The following is a 21022-nucleotide window of genomic DNA, read 5'->3' on the forward strand; positions in this document are numbered from 1 at the left end:
GGGTGAATAGGTAGCCGGACCCAGACAGGATGAACAGGTAGATGGACCCAGACAGGATGAACAGGGAAAAGGACCCAGACAGGATGAATAGGGAAAAGGACCCAGACAGGGTCAATAGGTATCCGGACCCAGACAAGATGAACAGGTAGATGGACCCAGACAGAATGAACAGGTAGATGGACCCAGACAGAATGAACAGGGAAAAGGACCCAGACAGGATGAATAGGTAGCCGGACCCAGACAGGATGAATAGGTAGATGGACCCAGACAAGATGAACAGGTAGATGGACCCAGACAGAATGAACAGGGAAAAGGACCCAGACAGGATAAATAGGTAGCCGGGTCCCAGACAGGATGAACAGGTAGACGGACCCAGACAGGATGAATAGGTAGCCGGGACCCAGACAGGATGAATGGGTAGCTGGACCCAGACAGGATGAACAGGGAAAGGACCCAGACAGGATGAATAGGTATACGGACCCAGACAGGATGAATAGGTATACGGACCCAGACAGGATGAATAGGTAGATGGACCCAGACAGGATGAACAGGTAGATGGACCCAGACAGGATGAATAGGTAGCCGGACCCAGACAGGATGAATAGGTAGCCGGACCCAGACAGGATGAATAGGTAGCCGGACCCAGACAGGATGAATAGGTAGCCGGACCCCAGACAGGATGAACAGGTAGCCGGACCCAGACACGATGAATAGGGAAAAGGACCCAGACAGGATGAATAGGTAGCCGGACCCAGACAGGGTGAATAGGTAGCCGGACCCAGACAGGGTGAACAGGGAAAAGGACCCAGACAGGGTGAATAGGTAGCCGGACCCAGACAGGATGAATAGGTAGCCGGACCCAGACAGGATGAATAGGTAGCCGGACCCCAGACAGGATGAACAGGTAGCCGGACCCAGACAGGATGAACAGGTAGACGGACCCAGACACGATGAATAGGGAAATGGACCCAGACAGGATGAACAGGTAGACGGACCCAGACAGGATGAACAGGTAGACGGACCCAGACAGGATGAATAGGTAGCCGGACCCAGACAGGATGAATAGGTAGCCGGACCCAGACAGGATGAATAGGTAGCCGGACCCAGACAGGATGAATAGGTAGCCGGACCCCAGACAGGATGAACAGGTAGCCGGACCCAGACAGGATGAACAGGTAGACGGACCCAGACACGATGAATAGGGAAAAGGACCCAGACAGGATGAATAGGTAGCCGGACCCAGACAGGGTGAATAGGTAGCCGGATCCAGACAGGGTGAACAGGGAAAAGGACCCAGACAGGGTGAATAGGTAGCCGGACCCAGACAGGATGAATAGGTAGCCGGACCCAGACAGGATGAATAGGTAGCCGGACCCCAGACAGGATGAACAGGTAGCCGGACCCAGACAGGATGAACAGGTAGACGGACCCAGACACGATGAATAGGGAAAAGGACCCAGACAGGATGAATAGGTAGCCGGACCCAGACAGGGTGAATAGGTAGACGGACCCAGACAGGGTGATCAGGGAAAAGGACCCAGACAGGGTGAAAAGGTAGACGGACCCAGAAAGGATGAATAGGTAGACGGACCCAGACAGGATGAATAGGTAGACGGACCCAGACAGGATGAACAAGTAGACGGACCCAGACAGGATGAATAGATAGACGGACCCAGACAGGATGAATAGGTAGACGGACCCAGACAGGATGAATAGGTAGACGGACCCAGACAGGATGAATGGGTAGCTGGACCCAGACAGGATGAACGGGTAGACGGACCCAGAAAGGATGAATAGGTAGACGGACCCAGACAGGATGAACAGGTAGACGGACCCAGACAGGATGAACAGGTAGACGGACCCAGACAGGATGAACAGGTAGACGGACCCAGACAGGATGAACAGGGAAATGGACCCAGACAGGATGAACAGGGAAATGGACCCAGACAGGATGAACAGGGAAATGGACCCAGACAGGATGAACAGGGAAATGGACCCAGACAGGATGAACAGGGAAATGGACCCAGACAGGATGAACAGGGAAATGGACCCAGACAGGATGAACAGGGAAATGGACCCAGACAGGATGAATAGGTAGACAGACCCAGACAGGATGAACAGGTAGACAGACCCAGACAGGATGAATAGGGAAAATGACCCAGACAGAATGAATAGGGAAAAGGACCCAGACAGAATGAATAGGTAGCCGGACCCAGACACGATGAACAGGTAGCTGGACCCAGACAGGATGAACAGGTAGACGGACCCAGACACGATGAACAGGTAGACGGACCCAGACAGGATGAACAGGTATACGGACCCAGACAGGATGAACAGGTAGACGGACCCAGACAGGATGAACAGGTAGACGGACCCAGACAGGATGAACAGGTACACGGACCCAGACAGGATGAACAGGTAGACGGACCCAGAAAGGATGAATAGGTAGACGGACCCAGACAGGATGAACAGGGAAATGGACCCAGACAGGATGAATAGGTGGACGGACCCAGACAGGATGAATAGGTAGACGGACCCAGACAGGATGAATGGGTAGCTGGACCCAGACAGGATGAATGGGTAGCTGGACCCAGAAAGGATGAATAGGTAGACGGACCCAGACAGGATGAACAGGTAGACGGACCCAGACAGGATGAACAGGGAAATGGACCCAGACAGGATGAACAGGGAAATGGACCCAGACAGGATGAACAGGGAAATGGACCCAGACAGGATGAACAGGGAAATGGACCCAGACAGGATGAACAGGGAAATGGACCCAGACAGGATGAATAGGTAGACAGACCCAGACAGGATGAACAGGTAGACAGACCCAGACAGGATGAATAGGGAAAATGACCCAGACAGAATGAATAGGGAAAAGGACCCAGACAGAATGAATAGGTAGCCGGACCCAGACACGATGAACAGGTAGCTGGACCCAGACAGGATGAACAGGTAGACGGACCCAGACACGATGAACAGGTAGACGGACCCAGACAGGATGAACAGGTAGACGGACCCAGACAGGATGAACAGGTAGACGGACCCAGAAAGGATGAATAGGTAGACGGACCCAGACAGGATGAACAGGGAAATGGACCCAGACAGGATGAACAGGGAAATGGACCCAGACAGGATGAATAGGTGGATGGACCCAGACAGGATGAACAGGGAAATGGACCCAGACAGGATGAACAGGGAAATGGACCCAGACAGGATGGACAGGGAAATGGACCCAGACAGGATGAACAGGGAAATGGACCCAGACAGGATGAATAGGTAGACGGACCCAGACAGGATGAATAGGGAAAAGGACCCAGACAGAATGAATAGGTAGCCGGACCCAGACAGGATGAATAGGTAGCTGGACCCCAGACAGGATCAACAGGTAGCCGGACCCAGACAGGATGAACAGGTAGCCGGACCCAGACACGATGAATAGGGAAAAGGACCCAGACAGGATGAATAGGGAAAAGGACCCAGACAGGATGAATAGGTAGATGGACCCCAGACAGGATGTTATGTTTGGGGGCAAATCCTGTGCAACACATCATTGAGTACCACTCCATATTTTCCAGCGTTGTAATTGTTAAGGAATGGGGAGTTTTTCATGATAAACAAAATAAACTGTATAAAGCTAAGCACTGTCAAAATCATGAAGGAAAACCTGGTTCAGTCTGCTTTCCACCAGACACTGGGAGTCAGACACTGGGAGATGAAGTCACCTTTCAGCAGGACAATAACCTAAAACACAAGGCCAAATCTACTCTGGAGTAGAAGACATTGAATATTCCTGAGTGTCCGAGTTACAGTTTTGATTTAAATCTACTTCAAAATCTATGGTAAAAACTGAAAATGGTTGTCTAGCAAAGATCCACAACCGATTTGACAGAGCTTGAAGAATAATCAAATAATAATAATTATAGGCAATCCAGGTGTGACTGAATTCAGGTGTGATTTACCAGGTGTGACTGAATTCAGGTGTGATTTACCAGGTGTGACTGAATTCAGGTGTGATTTACCAGGTGTGACTGAATTCAGGTGTGATTTACCAGGTGTGACTGAATTCAGGTGTGATTTACCAGGTGTGACTGAATTCAGGTGTGATTTACCAGGTGTGACTGAATTCAGGTGTGATTTACCAGGTGTGACTGAATTCAGGTGTGATTTACCAGGTGTGACTGAATTCAGGTGTGATTTACCCAGAAAGACACAGCTGTAATCTTTGACAAAGTTACTTCTACAAAGTATTGACTGAGGAGTGTGAATACTTGTGTAAATTAGATTTCTGTATTTCATTTGCAACACACACAAAAAAAGACTGTCTTCATGGGGTATTGTGTGTAGATGGGTGGCACTACTATCTATATTCAATATAGGCTTTAACACAAAACAATGTGGAGTAGGTCAAGGAGTATGAGTACTTCCTGAAGGCACTGTTAGCTACTTCCGGGGTGTTTCAGTAATCCATTCTGGCAGCTAACCCTCATCTGTCTACCCATGATGCTTTAGGGTCGGTGAAGCTGATCTCTGAGGTATCCCAGCGTATCCAGGACAACGCCCGCAGCCATGACAACCACCTGCAGCTGCGGCGGGTGCAGAGACTGCTGAAGGGGAGAAAGACCAAGGTGGAAGCTCCAGGTTGGTTCTGATTCTGCCCCTCTCACTCTCTACCCCTCTCACTCTCTGCCCCTCTCACCCTCTGCCCCTCTCACCCTTCTGCCCCTCTCACCCTCTGGCCCTCTCACCCTCTGCCCCTCTCACCCTCTGCCCCTCTCACCCTCTGCCCCTCTCACCCTCTGTCCCTCTCACCCTCTACCCCTCTCACCCTCTACCCCTCTCACTCTCTCTTTCAATTAAATTCAAAGTGCTTTTTTGGTGTTGTGACTTTACTTTAATCTGATGACTTATTTATTTAATCAACTAAATATGTTTAATTGTTACCCTTTTTTTAACCGAATCATATAACAATTACTTCATTAGGATTTGGGGCACCACGGAAGAGAACCACGGAAGCGTTACCATCTCGAGAATTAAACTCGAGAAGATATATATATTTCCTCGATAAACAGTCATCTGATTAATCATCATTCTGACCAGTCGTAACCTTGGATCTGCAGAAACCCCAGCCTTATGATTCAGTACTACACACATTGGTTTAATTATTTACTAGCTAACTACATAATAACACAGAATAACCATACACCCTTTAGATGGAACCGAGGTCCCTAGTGGATTGACAATATGTCGGCTTGTACACATCGACATGGAGACTTATCGTTGATACATTTCAGAACTATTCTAACATGAATCATATAGTTTTCACACGAACCGCCGGCCGTTTTTTGGAATAAGAAATCATGACTGTATTTACGTGCGAACGCCTTTGTTCGGCGTTGATCTGTCGGAACCAGCCTTCCCATTACAACCTGTAATGTAAATGGAGTTTTATTATGGATTTCATCTAATGGACAAACACAAAATAGTCCAAATTGGTGAAGTGAAAGTGAAATAGCTTGTTTCAAAGAATCTAAAGAAATTCTAACCGGAAAAGTGGTGCTGTATGTATTCACCCCCTTTGCTATGAAGCCCCTAAATAAGATCTGGTGCAACCATTTACCTTCAGAAGTCACCTAATTAGTTAGACTGCAAACAGGTGGACTTGATTTAAGTGTCACATGGTCTGTGTGTATCTGATACACCTGTTCTGAATGGCCCCAGAGTCTACAACACCACTAATCAAGGGGCACCACCAAGCAAGCGTCAACATGAAGAGCGCAAACCCAACACCTTTCATCACCCCGTGAACACCATCCCCACAGTGAAGCATGGTGGTGGCAGCATCATGCTGCAGGGACTGGGAAACTGGTCAGAATTGAAGGGATGATGGATGGCGCAAAATACAGGGAAATTATTGAGGGAAACCTGTTTCAGTCTTACAGAGATTTGAGACTGGGACGGAGGTTCACCTTCCAGCAGGACAATGACCCTAAGCCTACTGCTAAAGCAACGCTCAAGTGGCTAGATGTGCCAAGCTTATAGAGACATACCCCAAGAGACTTGCAGCTGTAATTGCTGCAAAAGGTGTCTCTACAAAGTATTCACCTTGGGGTCAAGCATGCTCAAGTTTTCTATTTTCTTATTTCTTGTTTGATTTACACAAAAAATATTTTTCATCTTCAAAGTGGCATGTTGTGTAAATCAAATGATACAAAACCCCCCCCAAAAATCTATTTTAATTCCAGGTTGTAAGGCAACAAAAACAACAGCTCAGTTTTCACCTCCATTTTGTGGGCAGTGTGCACATAGCCTGTCTTCTCTTGAGAGCCAGGTTTTCCTTCTGTGTTTGTGAACAGAGACCCAGGACCAGCTTGCTTAGGGGACTCTTCTCCAGGTTCATCTCTCTGTAGGTGATGGCTTTGTTATGGAAGGTTTGGGAATCGCTTCCTTTTAGGTGGTTGTAGAATTGAACGTCTCCTTTCTGGATTTTGATAATTAGTGGGTATTGGCCTAATTCTGCTCTGCATGCATTGTTTGGTGTTCTACATTGTACACTGAGGATATTTTAGCAGAGTTCTGTATGCAGTCTCTCAATTGGGAGTTTGTCCCATTTCGTGAAGTCTTGGTTGGTGAGCGGACCCCAGACCTCACAGCCATAAAGGGCAATGGGCTCTATGACTGATTCAAGTATTTTTAGCCAGATCCTAATTGGTGTGTTGAATTTTATGTTTCTTTTGATGGCCTGGAAGGTCCTTCTTGACTTGTCTCTGGGATGGTTCACGGCTTTGTGGAAGTTACCTGTGGCGCTGATGTTTAGGCCAAGATATGTATAGTTGTGTGTGCTCTAGGACAATGGTGTCTAGATGGAATTTGTATTTGTGGTCCTGGAAACTGGACCTTTTTTGGATCACCATTATTTTGGTCTTACTGAGATTTACTGTCAGGGCCCAGGTCTGTCAGGGCCCAGGTCTGTCAGGGCCCAGGTCTGTCAGGGCCCAGGTCTGTCAGGGCCCAGGTCTGTCAGGGCCCAGGTCTGTCAGGGCCCAGGTCTGTCAGGGCCCAGGTCTGTCAGGGCCCAGGTCTGTCAGGGCCCAGGTCTGTCAGGGCCCAGGTCTGTCAGGGCCCAGGTCTGTCAGGGCCCAGGTCTGTCAGGGCCCAGGTCTGTCAGGGCCCAGGTCTGTCAGGGCCCAGGTCTGTCAGGGCCCAGGTCTGTCAGGGCCCAGGTCTGTCAGGGCCCAGGTCTGACAGAATCTGTGCAGAAGATCTAGGTGCTGTTGTAGGCCCTCCTTGGTTGGGGATGGAAGCACCAAATGATCAGCAAACTGTAGACATTTTACTTCTAGTAGGGTGAGGCCGGGTGCTGCAGACTGTTCTAGACTGTCCCTCACCAGTTCGTTGATATGTATGTTGAAGAGAGTGATGCTCAAACTGCATCCCTGTCTCACCCCACGGCCCTGTGGGAAGAAGTTCATTCCTATTTTAACCGCACACTTGTTTATGTACCTGTCTCTTTCTCTACTATTCTCTCTACTTCTCTACCTCTCTCCTCTCTCTCTCTACTTTACCTCTCTCCTCTCTCTCTCTACTTCTTTACCTCTCTCCTCTCTCTCTCTCTACCACTCTCCTCTCTCTACTTCTCTCCTCTCTCTCTCTCTACTTCTCTACATCTCCTCTCTCTCTCTACTTCTCTATCTCTCGCTCTACTTCTCTACCTCTCTCCTCTCTCTCTCTCTACTTCTCTACCTCTCTCATCTCTCTCTCTACTTCTCTACCTTTCTCCTCTCTCTCTACTTCTTTACCTCTCTCCCCTCCTGTCCTCTCCTCGTCTCCTCCGTCCTCTCTTCCTCCTCTCCCATCCTATCTTCTCCTCCTCCTCTCCTCCCGAGGGAGTGGTCCACATGTAGAAGGAACAACAGAGAGACGTCGTCCTCGTGCCTCCCTCACCCTGCCTGTCTCCCCACGGACCAATTACAGACTCATCTAGTGGACCGGCACATGAAAAGGAAGCTGTGTGTATATGAACACACACACACACACACAAATGCGTCTATGGACACTGCTGTGTCTTTTATGTGTGTGTGTGTGTGTGTGTGTGTGTGTGTACTTAGCACAAAAGGTGTTCGGGAGGCTGCCATAAGCATGGCTGTGAATAGCTAGTGAGCAGCAGGTCTCTCTGTTCGTGTGGAGGAGGTTTTTCATCAGATCCGTGGTTCTCAGGCCCCTTTCAACTCTCTACTGAGCCTCTTTCCTCTCTTTCAGCCAATCAGGTCTGAATCCTTCCTAACTAACATCAAGACAAGCACCAGTCTGACTCGGCTCCTCCCTCACAGTCCCGCCACCCCAGCCCTCAAAGCCTCTCCTTCAACCTCCAGCACTTCTACTGTGGCTAAAAGAAAGGCTAGCTGCTTCTCCAGTGATTGGTCCCAAATGACACCCTTTCTCCTACATTGTGTTTAACCAGAGGTGAGGAGGTAGCCAGGCAGAGAGATGGAGTCCATAGAGTAGTCCATCAGGTGAGGAGGTAGCCAGGCAGAGAGATGGAGCCCATAGAGTAGCCCATCAGATGAGGAGGTAGCCAGGCAGAGAGCGAGATGGAGCCCCTAGATAATATTGAGTAGCCCATCAGATGAGGAGGTAGCCAGGCAGAGAGAGAGAGAGAGATGGAGCCCCTAGATTATATTGAGTAGCCCATCAGATGAGGTAGCCAGGCAGAGAGAGAGAGAGATGGAGTCCCTAGATCATATTGAGTAGCCCATCAGATGAGGAGGTAGCCAGGCAGAGAGAGAGAGAGAGATGGAGCCCCTAGATCATATTGAGAAGCCCATCAGATGAGGAGGTAGCCAGGCAGAGAGAGAGAGAGAGATGGAGCCCCTAGATAATATTGAGTAGCCCATCAGATGAGGAGGTAGCCAGGCAGAGAGAGATGGAGCCCCTAGATCATATTGAGTAGCCCATCAGATGAGGTAGCCAGGCAGAGAGAGAGAGAGAGATGGAGCCCCTAGATTATATTGAGTAGCCCATCAGATGAGGAGGTAGCCAGGCAGAGAGAGAGAGAGATGGAGCCCCTAGATCATATTGAGAAGCCCATCAGATGAGGAGGTAGCCAGGCAGAGAGAGAGAGAGAGCGAGAGAGAGATGGAGCCCCTAGATAATATTGAGTAGCCCATCAGATGAGGAGGTAGTCCGGCAGAGAGAGAGATGGAGCCCCTAGATCATATTGAGAAGCCCATCAGATGAGGAGGTAGCCAGGCAGAGAGGGAGAGATGGAGCCCCTAGATAATATTGAGTAGTCCATCAGATGAGGTAGCCAGGCAGAGAGAGAGATGGAGCCCCTAGATAATATCGAGTAGCCCATCAGATGAGGAGGTAGCCAAGCAGAGAGAGAGCGAGATGGAGCCCCTAGATAATATTGAGTAGGCCATCAGATGAGGAGGTAGCCAGGCAGAGAGATGGAGCCCATGGAACACATGGAGTAGCCCAGCAAAAGATAGAGGCTGATTGTGAGATAAGAATTAAAAAGAGAGGAATCAATGAGACATCGATACCACAGACAGTCTGGCTGGACGGAGTTATCCTGGGAGGTTGGGGGGGGGTGTAGAGAAGGTGGGGGCTGGAGAGATGTCTGGAGGCTGGCAGGGAGGATGGAGAGAGGGAGGCTGGAGGGAGGGAGGCGGGATGGAGGATGGAGAGAGGCAGGCGGGATGGAGGCTGGAGGGATGGAGGCTGGAGGGATGGAGGCTGGAGAGAGGGAGGCTGGATCCCGTACCTAACCTGAAACAACACAGGAAAGATCCCGTACCTAACCTGAAACAACCCAGGAACGATCCCGTACCTAACCTGAAACAACACAGGAACGATCCCGTACCTAACCTGAAACAACCCAGGAACGATCCCGTACCTAACCTGAAACAACTCAGGAACGATCCTAACCTGAAACAACTCAGGAACGATCCCGTACCTAACCTGAAACAACTCAGGAACGATCCTAACCTGAAACAACACAGGAACGATCCCGTACCTAACCTGAAACAACCCAGGAACGATCCCGTACCTAACCTGAAACAACCCAGGAACGATCCCGTACCTAACTTGAAACAACACAGGAACGATCCCGTACCTAACCTGAAACAACCCAGGAACGATCCCGTACCTAACCTGAAACAACTCAGGAACGATCCTAACCTGAAACAACTCAGGAACGATCCCGTTCATCCAATCATACATGACAGTGCTGTGGGACAAAGTCCACTTCAAATGAATCTCTCCCCCCGTACCATGTCAGCCCAGTCCAGTGTCCCATCCCTTCCTCTCACCATGGTCACGGCAGGGGGTACCATGGTCCTTTGTTGTTCAACCTTCTTCACCTGGGCCTTGCTACACACACACACACACACACACACACGGGATCGTTCCTGTGTATATACAGTGCCTTGCGAAAGTATTCGGCCCCCTTGAACTTTGCGATCTTTTGCCACATTCCAGGCTTCAAACATAAAGATATAAAACTGTATTTTTTTGTGAAGAATCAACAACAAGTGGGACACAATCATGAAGTGGAACGACATTTATTGGATATTTCAAACTTTTTTAACAAATCAAAAACTGAAAAATTGGGCGTGCAAAATTATTCAGCCCCTTTACTTTCAGTGCAGCAAACTCTCTCCAGAAGTTCAGTGAGGATCTCTGAATGATCCAATGTTGACCTAAATGACTAATGATGATAAATACAATCCACCTGTTTGTAATCAAGTCTCCGTATAAATGCACCTGCACTGTGACAGTCTCAGAGGTCCGTTAAAAGCGCAGAGAGCATCATGAAGAACAAGGAACACACCGGGCAGGTCTGAGATACTGTTGTGAAGAAGTTTAAAGCCGGATTTGGATACAAAAAGATTTCCCAAGCTTTAAACATCCCAAGGAGCACTGTGCAAGCGATAATATTGAAATGGAAGGAGTATCAGACCACTGCAAATCTAACAAGACCTGGCCGTCCCTCTAAACTTTCAGCTCATACAAGGAGAAGACTGATCAGAGATGCAGCCAAGAGGCCCATGATCACTCTGGATGAACTGCAGAGATCTACAGCTGAGGTGGGAGACTCTGTCCATAGGACAACAATCAGTCGTATATTGCACAAATCTGGCCTTTATGGAAGAGTGGCAAGAAGAAAGCCAATTCTTAAAGATATCCATAAAAAGTGTCGTTTAAAGTTTGCCACAAGCCACCTGGGAGACACACCAAACATGTGGAAGAAGGTGCTCTGGTCAGATGAAACCAAAATTTAACTTTTTGGCAACAACAACAAACGTTATGTTTGGCGTAAAAGCAACACAGCTCATCACCCTGAACACACCATCCCCACTGTCAAACATGGTGGTGGCAGCATCATGGTTTGGGCCTGCTTTTCTCCAGCAGGGACAGGGAAGATGGTTAAAATTGATGGGAAGATGGATGGAGCCAAATACAGGACCATTCTAGAAGAAAACCTGATGGAGTCTGCAAAAGACCTGAGACTGGGACAGAGATTTGTCTTCCAACAAGACAATGATCCAAAACATAAAGCAAAATCTACAATGGAATGGTTCAAAAATAAACATATCCAGGTGTTAGAATGGCCAAGTCAAAGTCCAGACCTGAATCCAATCGAGAATCTGTGGAAAGAACTGAAAACTGCTGTTCACAAATGCTCTCCATCCAACCTCACTGAGCTCGAGCTGTTTTGCAAGGAGGAATGGGAAAAAATGTCAGTCTCTCGATGTGCAAAAACTGAGACATACCCCAAGCGACTTACAGCTGTAATCGCAGCAAAAGGTGGCGCTACAAAGTATTAACTTAAGGGGGCTGAATAATTTTGCACGCCCAATTTTTCAGTTTTTGATTTGTTAAAAAAGTTTGAAATTTCCAATAAATGTCGTTCCACTTCATGATTGTGTCTCACTTGTTGTTGATTCTTCACAAAAAAATACAGTTTTATATCTTTATGTTTGAAGCCTGAAATGTGGCAAAAGGTCGCAAAGTTCAAGGGGGCCGAATACTTTCGCAAGGCACTGTATATATACACACACACACAAACAGGGCTATCCTCCCTACACACACACACACACACACACAAACAGGGCTATCCTCCCTACACACACACACACACACACAGGGCTTCTCTCCCCCCTGGTGCCAGCCGACTGACCGACAGGTCTTTGTAGTAGAGAATAGTTAACTCTTTGACAGCGGAGGTTGAAAGGAGAGGACATGGAGAGGGGAGATCACAGTTCCTGCTCTTTGAACCCCCGATGGCTGGGGGCTCAGAGGGCTGTTGATGGGTCTGTACTCTGTACTGTACAGACCAGGGGCCCGGAGGCTCAGAGGGCTGTAGATGGGTCTGTACAGACAAGGGGCCTGGCTGGAGACTCAGAGGGCTGTTGATGGGTCTGTACAGACAAGGAGCCTGGCTGGAGGCTCAGAGGGCTGTTGATGGGTCTGTACTCTGTACTGTACAGACACGGGGCCCGGAGGCTCAGAGGGCTGTTGATGGTTCTGTACTTTACAGACACGGGGCCCGGCTGGCTGGGGGCTCAGAGGGCTGTTGATGGGTCTGCACAGACCAGGGGCCCGGCTGGAGGCTCAGAGGGCTGTTGATGGGTCTGTACTCGGTTCTGCACAGACCAGGAGCCCGGCTGGAGGCTCAGAGGGCTGTTGATGGGTCTGTACTCTGTACTGTACAGACCAGGGGCCCGGAGGCTCAGAGGGCTGTTGATGGGTCTGTACAGACAAGGGGCCCGGCTGGAGGCTCAGAGGGCTGTTGATGGGTCTGTACTCTGTACTGCACAGACCAGGGGCCCGGATGGCTGGAGGTGTGTGTGTAGGGAGGATAGCCCTGTTTGTAATGTGTGTGTGTGTGTGTGTCGGGGTCAATTCCATGTGAAATTGGAGCTGGAAGTACACTGAAATGTACATTTAAACCTCTTCAATAAGAACAATTTATGAATTGGAATTTGAAAATGGTTTACTCTCTGAATGGACTAGGATTTACATTGAGTTGACCCCTGACCCTGGTGTGCCCCAGCTACTTCAATCTAACAACACAGCATATCAACCCCTGTCTGCCTGCCTGCCTGCCTGCCTCTCTCTGTGTCTCTTTCTCTGTGTCTCTCTCTCTCTCTCTCTCTCTGTGTCTTTCTCTCTCTCTGTGTCTTTCTCTCTCTCTCTCTGTGTCTTTCTCTCTCTCTCTCTCTCTCTCTCTCTCTCTCTCTCTGTGTCTCTCTCTCTCTCTGTGTCTCTCTCTCTCTCTGTGTCTCTCTCTGTGTCTCTCTCTGTCTCTCTCTCTCTGTGTCTTTCTCTCTCTCTCTGTGTCTTTCTCTGTCTCTCTGTGTCTTTCTCTCTCTCTCCCTCTCTCTCTCTCTCTCTCTCTCTCTCTCTGTGTCTCTCTCTGTGTCTCTCTCTCTCTCTGTGTCTCTCTCTCTGTGTGTCTCTCTCTCTCTGTGTCTCTCTCTCTCTCTGTGTCTTTCTCTCTCTCTGTGTCTTTCTCTCTCCCTCTCTCTCTCTGTGTCTCTCTCTCTCTCTGTCTCTGTCTCTCTCTCTGTGTCTCTCTCTCTCTCTCTCTCTCTCTGTGTGTGTCTCTCTCTCTGTGTGTCTCTCTCTCTCTCTCTCTCTCTCTCTCTCTCTCTCTCTCTCTGTGTGTGTCTCTCTCTCTGTGTGTCTCTCTGTCTCTCTCTCTGTCTCTCTCTCTCTCTGTGTGTGTCTCTCTCTCTGTGTGTCTCTGTCTCTCTCTCTCTCTGTGTCTCTGTCTCCATTTGTCTACCTTTGTTAAATATGATTTCTCTTATATTCCAACTGTCATCCTTTGTTTCTCTCCATCCCTCTCCTATATTATTTCTCTTATATTCCACCTGTCATCCTTTGTTTTGTCTCACTCTCTTCTCTCTGTCCTTAAATAATGTTCCTAATTACGTTAATTACGCTTCATTTGGAGGACGGTTAGATTGACAAGGCAATTAGCAAGGTGACAACAGAAGAAACACCTTCTTAGGAATGAATGACAACTTGACAGACTGGTAGCAAGCTCCTCTCAACTCCCCTCTCCCTCCCCTCCCTCTCTCTCCCTCCTCTCTCGCTCTCTCCCTCCTCTCTCCCTCTCTCGCTCTCTCCCTCCTCCTCTCACCTCTCTCACCTCCTCTCTCTCTCTCTCCTCCCCTCTCTCTCTTTCTCCTCTCCCCTCCCTCACTCACTCACTCCCTCACTCCTCTGTCTCTCCCTCTCTCCTCTGTCTCTCTCTGTACCCCACAGGACGCTGGTACCTGCGTGAGGGCTGGCTGCGCACTGTCCCCCCTAAAGGAGCAGAGGTCAAACCCAAGATGTTCTTCCTGTTTAGTGATGTCCTTCTCCAAGCCAAGCCCTGCCACCCTCTCCATCCCACCAACGGAGATAAGTTTGCTGGCCAGAGAGTCTACCCACTGAAGGACTGTACTGTGGACAAGGTGTTTGGGCACACCCAGAGCCAGGGCGGCCTCCTCAGTGTGAGTGACATATGTTTAATGATTTGCTGGTGTAGATATCAGTCTTTACCCCCCTGCTGTCTGTGATGGTGGATTAGAGCACTGTGTCAAACCTCCCAATAAAATACTCTCTCTCTCCCTCCATACTGCTCTTTCCGTCTCTCTCTCTCTAGGAACAGTGGGTTAACTGGTCTAGGAACAGTGGGTTAACTGGTCTAGGAACAGTGGGTTAACTGGTCTAGGAACAGTGGGTTAACTGGTCTAGGAACAGTGGGGTTAACTGGTCTAGGAACAGTGGGGTTAACTGGTCTAGGAACAGTGGGGTTAACTGGTCTAGGAACAGTGGGGTTAACTGGTCTAGGAACAGTGGGTTAACTGGTCTAGGAACAGTGGGTTAACTGGTCTAGGAACAGTGGGTTAACTGGTCTAGGAACAGTGGGTTAACTGGTCTAGGAACAGTGGGTTAACTGGTCTAGGAACAGTGGGGTTAACTGGTCTAGGAACAGTGGGGTTATCTGGTCTAGGAACAGTGGGTTAACTGGTCTAGGAACAGTGGGGTTAACTGGTCTAGGAACAGTGGGTTAACTGGGCTAGGAACAGTGGGTTAACTGGTCTAGGAACAGTGGGTTAACTGCCTGTTCAGGGGCAGAACGACAGATTTGTACCTTGTCAGCTCGGGGGTTTGAACTTGCAACCTTCCGGTTACTAGTCCAACGCTCCAACCACTAGGCTACCCTGCTGCCCCCATATAGTGCAGTACTAATGACCAGAGAACCGAGGGTGATGTCTGTTCCCTGTATAGTGCAGTACTAATGACCAGAGAACCGAGGGTGGTGTCTGTTCCCTGTATAGTGCAGTACTAATGACCAGAGAACCGAGGGTGATGTCTGTTCCCTGTATAGTGCAGTACTAATGACCAGAGAACCGAGGGTGATGTCTGTTCCCTGTATAGTGCAGTACTAATGACCAGAGAACCGAGGGTGGTGTCTGTTCCCTGTATAGTGCCGTACTAATGACCAGAGAACCGAGGGTGATGTCTGTTCCCTGTATAGTGCAGTGCTAATGACCAGAGAACATGTACTGAATAGAGATTCCTCTCCTGGGTACGTCTGTCTCATCAGTCTGACGTCAGACGTCTCTCCACCGTCTGATGTGATGGTGGGCTGCTTGTCTCTGGTGAGAGACAGATGGGACAGGACGGTGGGAGAAGTTCTCTCTGTCTGTCTCTCTCTCTCTCTCTCTCTCTCTCTCTCTCTCTCTCTTTTCTTCAGGATGGTGGGAGAAGTTCTCCTCTCTCTCTCTCTCTCTCTCCGTCAGATTAGATCTGTCTCTTCTTCAGGATGGTGGGAGAAGTTCTCCTCTCTCTCTGTCAGATTAGATCCGTCTCTACTTCTTCTTCTCCTCCTCCGTCCCCAGTAAATACATCTTCCTCAAGTCGTTTCCTGTCTCTCCTCCAGGCCTCCCGTACGTCGGCTGACTCCTCTGCCGGGCCCACTAACCACTCAGCATTATCTAACGCCACAAATGGCATTTCATTAGCTTGTTATCCCCGCGGAGGCCTGAACGCTGTACGCTCAATAGCATTATGGGTAATTTCTCATAAAGACACATTATTGATCCTGGGCTTGTCCCGGGCCCTACTCTACAGTTGCGTCCCAAACGGCACCCTATTCCCTATGTAGTGCACTACTTTTGACCAGGATCTATAGGGGTAGTGCACTACTTTTAGTGTATCAGGTGGCGTTTGGGCCGGTCTGCCTGGCGCTCTAGAAACGTGTCTGTCAGCAGTCCCTGAATCCCTCCTCCTCCACATCATGAAGAATTAAACACAGACTCAATTAGACAGCGCTAAATACCACGGATATCTCTATATGCAGAGGTTGGAGGGGGGGAGGGAGAAGGAAGAGCTTTTATGAAAATAGCTCTTCCTGTTTACTTTTTCTCATCTGTGTTTGGGGAACACTCCTCACTCTCCCTTCCTCTCTCCGTCTGCCTCTCCTCGTCTGCCTCTCCTTCCCCCTGTCTAACTATCCCCTCACTCTCTCCCTTCCTCCCTTCCTCTCCTCGTCTGCCTCTCCTTCCCCCTGTCTAACTATCCCCTCACTCTCTCCCTTCCTCTCCTCGTCTGCCTCTCCTTCCCCCTGTCTAACTATCCCCTCACTCTTTCCCTTCCTCTCCTCGTCTGCCTCTCCTTCCCCCTGTCTAACTATCCCCTCACTCTCTCTCTTCCTCTCCCTGTCTGCCTCTCCTTCCCCCTGTCTAACTATCCCCTCACTCTTTCTCTTCCTCTTCCTCCCTTCCTCTCCTCGTCTTCCTCTCCTTCTCCCTGTCTAACTATCCCCTCACTCTCTCCCTTCCTCTCCTCGTCTGCCCCTCCTTCCCCCTGTCTAACTATCCCCTCACTCTTTCTCTTCCTCTTCCTCCCTTCCTCTCCTCGTCTTCCTCTCCTTCTCCCTGTCTAACTATCCCCTCACTCTCTCTCTTCCTCTCCTCGTCTTCCTCTCCTTCTCCCTGTCTAACTATCCCCTCACTCTCTCCCTTCCTCTCCTCGTCTGCCCCTCCTTCCCCCTGTCTAACTATCCCCTCACTCTTTCTCTTCCTCTTCCTCCCTTCCTCTCCTCGTCTTCCTCTCCTTCTCCCTGTCTAACTATCCCCTCACTCTCTCTCTTCCTCTCCCTGTCTGCCTCTCCTTCCCCCTGTCTAACTATCCCCTCACTCTTTCTCTTCCTCTTCCTCCCTTCCTCTCCTCGTCTTCCTCTCCTTCTCCCTGTCTCACTCTCTCCCTTCCTCTCCTCGTCTGCCCCTCCTTCCCCCTGTCTAACTATCCCCTCACTCTTTCTCTTCCTCCCTTCCTCTCCTCGTCTTCCTCTCCTTCTCCCTGTCTAACTATCCCCTCACTCTCTCTCTTCCTCTCCTCGTCTTCCTCTCCTTCCCCCTGTCTAACTATCCCCTCACTCTCTCTCTTCCTCTCCTCGTCTTCCTCTCCTTCCCCCTGTCTAACTATCCCCTCACTCTCTTACTCCCTTCCTCCCTTCCTCTCCTTCCCCCTGTCTAACTATCCCCTCACTCTCTCCCTTCCTCCCTTCCTCTCCTCGTCTGCCTCTCCTTCCCCTGTCTAACTATCCCCTCACTCTCTCCCTTCCTCTCCTTCCCTCTGTCTAACTATCCCCTCACTCTCTCCCTTCCTCTCCTCGTCTGCCTCTCCTTCCCCCTGTCTAACTATCCCCTCTCTCTCCCTTCCTCTCCTTCCCCCTGTCTAACTATCCCCTCACTCTCTCTCTTCCTCTCCCAGTCTTCCTCTCCTTCCCCCTGTCTAACTATCCCCTCACTCTCTCTCTCTTCCTCTCCCTGTCTGCCTCTCCTTCCCCCTGTCTAACTATCCCCTCACTCTCTCTCTTCCTCTCCTCGTCTGCCTCTCCTTCCCTCTGTCTAACTATCCCCTCACTCTCTCTCTTCCTATCCTCGTCTGCCTCTCCTTCCCCCTGTCTAACTATCCCCTCACTCTCTCTCTTCCGCTCCTCGTCTGCCTCTCCTTTCCTCTGTCTAACTATACCCTCACTCTCTCTCTTCCTCTCCTCGTCTGCCTCTCCTTCCCTCTGTCTAACTATCCCCTCACTCTCTCTCTCTTCCTCTCCTCGTCTGCCTCTCCTTCCCCGTCTAACTATCCCCTCACTCTCTCTCTCTTCCTCTCCCTGTCTGCCTCTCCTTCCCCCTGTCTAACTATCCCCTCACTCTCTCTCTTCCTCTCCTCGTCTGCCTCTCCTTCCCCCTGTCTAACTATCCCCTCACTCTCTCTCTCCCTTCCTCTCCTTCCCCCTGTCTAACTATCCCCTCACTCTCTCTCTTCCTCTCCTCGTCTGCCTCTCCTTCCCCCTGTCTAACTATCCCCTCACTCTCTCTCTTCCTCTCCTCGTCTGCCTCTCCTTCCCCCTGTCTAACTATCCCCTCACTCTCTCTCTCCCTTCCTCTCCTTCCCTCTGTCTAACTATCCCCTCACTCTCTCTCTGCCTCTCCTTCCCCCTGTCTAACTATCCCCTCACTCTCTCTCTTCCGCTCCTCGTCTGCCTCTCCTTTCCCCTGTCTAACTATCCCCTCACTCTCTCTCTTCCTCTCCTCGTCTGCCTCTCCTTCCCCCTGTCTAACTATCCCCTCACTCTCTCTCTCCCTTCCTCTCCTTCCCCCTGTCTAACTATCCCCTCACTCTCTCTCTTCCTCTCCTCGTCTGCCTCTCCTTCCCCCTGTCTAACTATCCCCTCACTCTCTCCTCTTCCTCTCCTCGTCTGCCTCTCCTTCCCCCTGTCTAACTATCCCCTCACTCTCTCTCTTCCTCTCCCTGTCTGCCTCTCCTTCCCCCTGTCTAACTATCCCCTCACTCTCTCTCTTCGCCTCCTCGTCTGCCTCTCTTCTTCCCTGTCTAACTATCCCCTCACTCTCTCTCTTCCTCTCCCTGTCTGCCTCTCCTTCCCCCTGCAAATAAATAAATTAAAAATCCTACAATTGATTTTCTGGGGAAAGAAATCTCATTTTGTCTGTCATAGTTGAAGTGTATCTATGATGAAACTTACAGCCCTCTCTCATCTTTTTAAGTGGGAGAACTTGCACAATTGGTGGCTGACTAAATACTTTTTTGCCCCACTGTATACAGAGAGACCATCCATCTGTCTCCTCTATCCTCATATACAGAGAGACCATCCATCTGTCTCCTCTATCCTCATATACAGAGAGACCATCCATCTGTCTCCTCTATCCTCATATACAGAGAGACCATCCATCTGTCTCCTCATATACAGAGAGACCATCCATCTGTCTCCTCATATACAGAGAGACCATCCATCTGTCTCCTCATATACAGAGAGACCATCCATCTCTCCTCATATACAGAGACCATCCTTCTGCCTCCTCATATACAGAGAGACCATCCATCTGTCTCCTCATATACAGAGAGACCATCTATCTGTCTCCTCTATCCTCATATACAGAGAGACCATCCATCTGTCTCCTCATATACAGAGACCATCCATCTGCCTCCTCATATACAGAGAGACCATCCATCTGTCTCCTCATATACAGAGACCATCCATCTGTCTCCTCTACCCTCATATACAGAGAGACCATCCATCTGTCTCCTCTACCCTCATATACAGAGAGACCATCCATCTGTCTCCTCTACCCTCATATACAGAGAGGACATCCATCTGTCTCCTCTACCCTCATATACAGAGAGGACATCCATCTGTCTCCTCTACCCTCATATACAGAGAGACCATCCGTCTGTCTCCTCTACCCTCATATACAGAGAGGATATCCATCTGTCTCCTCTAACCCTCATATACAGAGACCACCCATCTGTCTCCTCTATCCTCATATACAGAGAGACCATCCATCTGTCTCCTCTATCCTCATATACAGAGAGACCATCCATCTGTCTCCTCTATCCTCATATACAGAGAGACCATCCATCTGTCTCCTCATATACAGAGAGACCATCCATCTGTCTCCTCATATACAGAGAGACCATCCATCTGTCTCCTCATATACAGAGAGACCATCCATCTGTCTCCTCATATACAGAGACCATCCTTCTGCCTCCTCATATACAGAGAGACCATCCATCTGTCTCCTCATATACAGAGAGACCATCTATCTGTCTCCTCTATCCTCATATACAGAGAGACCATCCATCTGTCTCCTCATATACAGAGACCATCCATCTGCCTCCTCATATACAGAGAGACCATCCATCTGTCTCCTCATATACAGAGACCATCCATCTGTCTCCTCTACCCTCATATACAGAGAGACCATCCATCTGTCTCCTCTACCCTCATATACAGAGAGACCATCCATCTGTCTCCTCTACCCTCATATACAGAGAGGACATCCATCTGTCTCCTCTACCCTCATATACAGAGAGGACATCCATCTGTCTCCTCTACCCTCATATACAGAGAGACCATCCGTCTGTCTCCTCTACCCTCATATACAGAGAGGATATCCATCTGTCTCCTCTACCCTCATATACAGAGACCATCCATCTGTCTCCTCTACCCTCATATACAGAGAGGATATCCATCTGTCTCCTCATATACAGAGAGACCATCCATCTGTCTCCTCATATACAGAGAGACCATCCATCTCTTTCCTCATATGCAGAGAGGACATCCATCTCCCTCCTCTACCCTCATATACAGAGAGACCATCCATCTGTCTCCTCATATACAGAGAAGCCATCCATCTGTCTCCTCATATACAGAGAGACCATCCATCTCTCTCCTCATATACAGAGAGACCATCCACCTGTCTCCTCTACCCTCATATACAGAGAGACCATCCATCTGCCTCCTCATATACAGAGCGACCATCCATCTCTCTCCTCATATACAGAGACTATCCATCTTTCTCCTCTACCCTCATATACAGAGAGACCATCCATCTGTCTCCTCATATACAGAGAGACCATCCATCTGCCTCCTCATATACAGAGCGACCATCCATCTCTCTCCTCATATACAGAGACTATCCATCTTTCT

At 49.5% G+C, this 21022-nt stretch overlaps 1 protein-coding gene across 1 annotated transcript in view; it reads left to right on the forward strand.

Annotated features, from left to right (window-relative positions):
• The window catches only part of LOC116372089 (rho guanine nucleotide exchange factor 39-like), an 80968-nt gene that overhangs the window by 54364 nt on the left and 5582 nt on the right, over positions 1-21022 (forward strand). Inside the window, exons 7-8 of the mRNA XM_031821179.1 lie at positions 4516-4644; positions 14284-14513. Coding sequence (XP_031677039.1) covers positions 4516-4644; positions 14284-14513 — 359 coding nt within the window. The remainder of the gene's footprint in view (positions 1-4515; positions 4645-14283; positions 14514-21022) is intronic.

Source organism: Oncorhynchus kisutch, unplaced genomic scaffold, assembly GCF_002021735.2.
Source record: "Oncorhynchus kisutch isolate 150728-3 unplaced genomic scaffold, Okis_V2 scaffold3906, whole genome shotgun sequence".
NCBI classification, from domain to species: domain Eukaryota; kingdom Metazoa; phylum Chordata; class Actinopteri; order Salmoniformes; family Salmonidae; genus Oncorhynchus; species Oncorhynchus kisutch.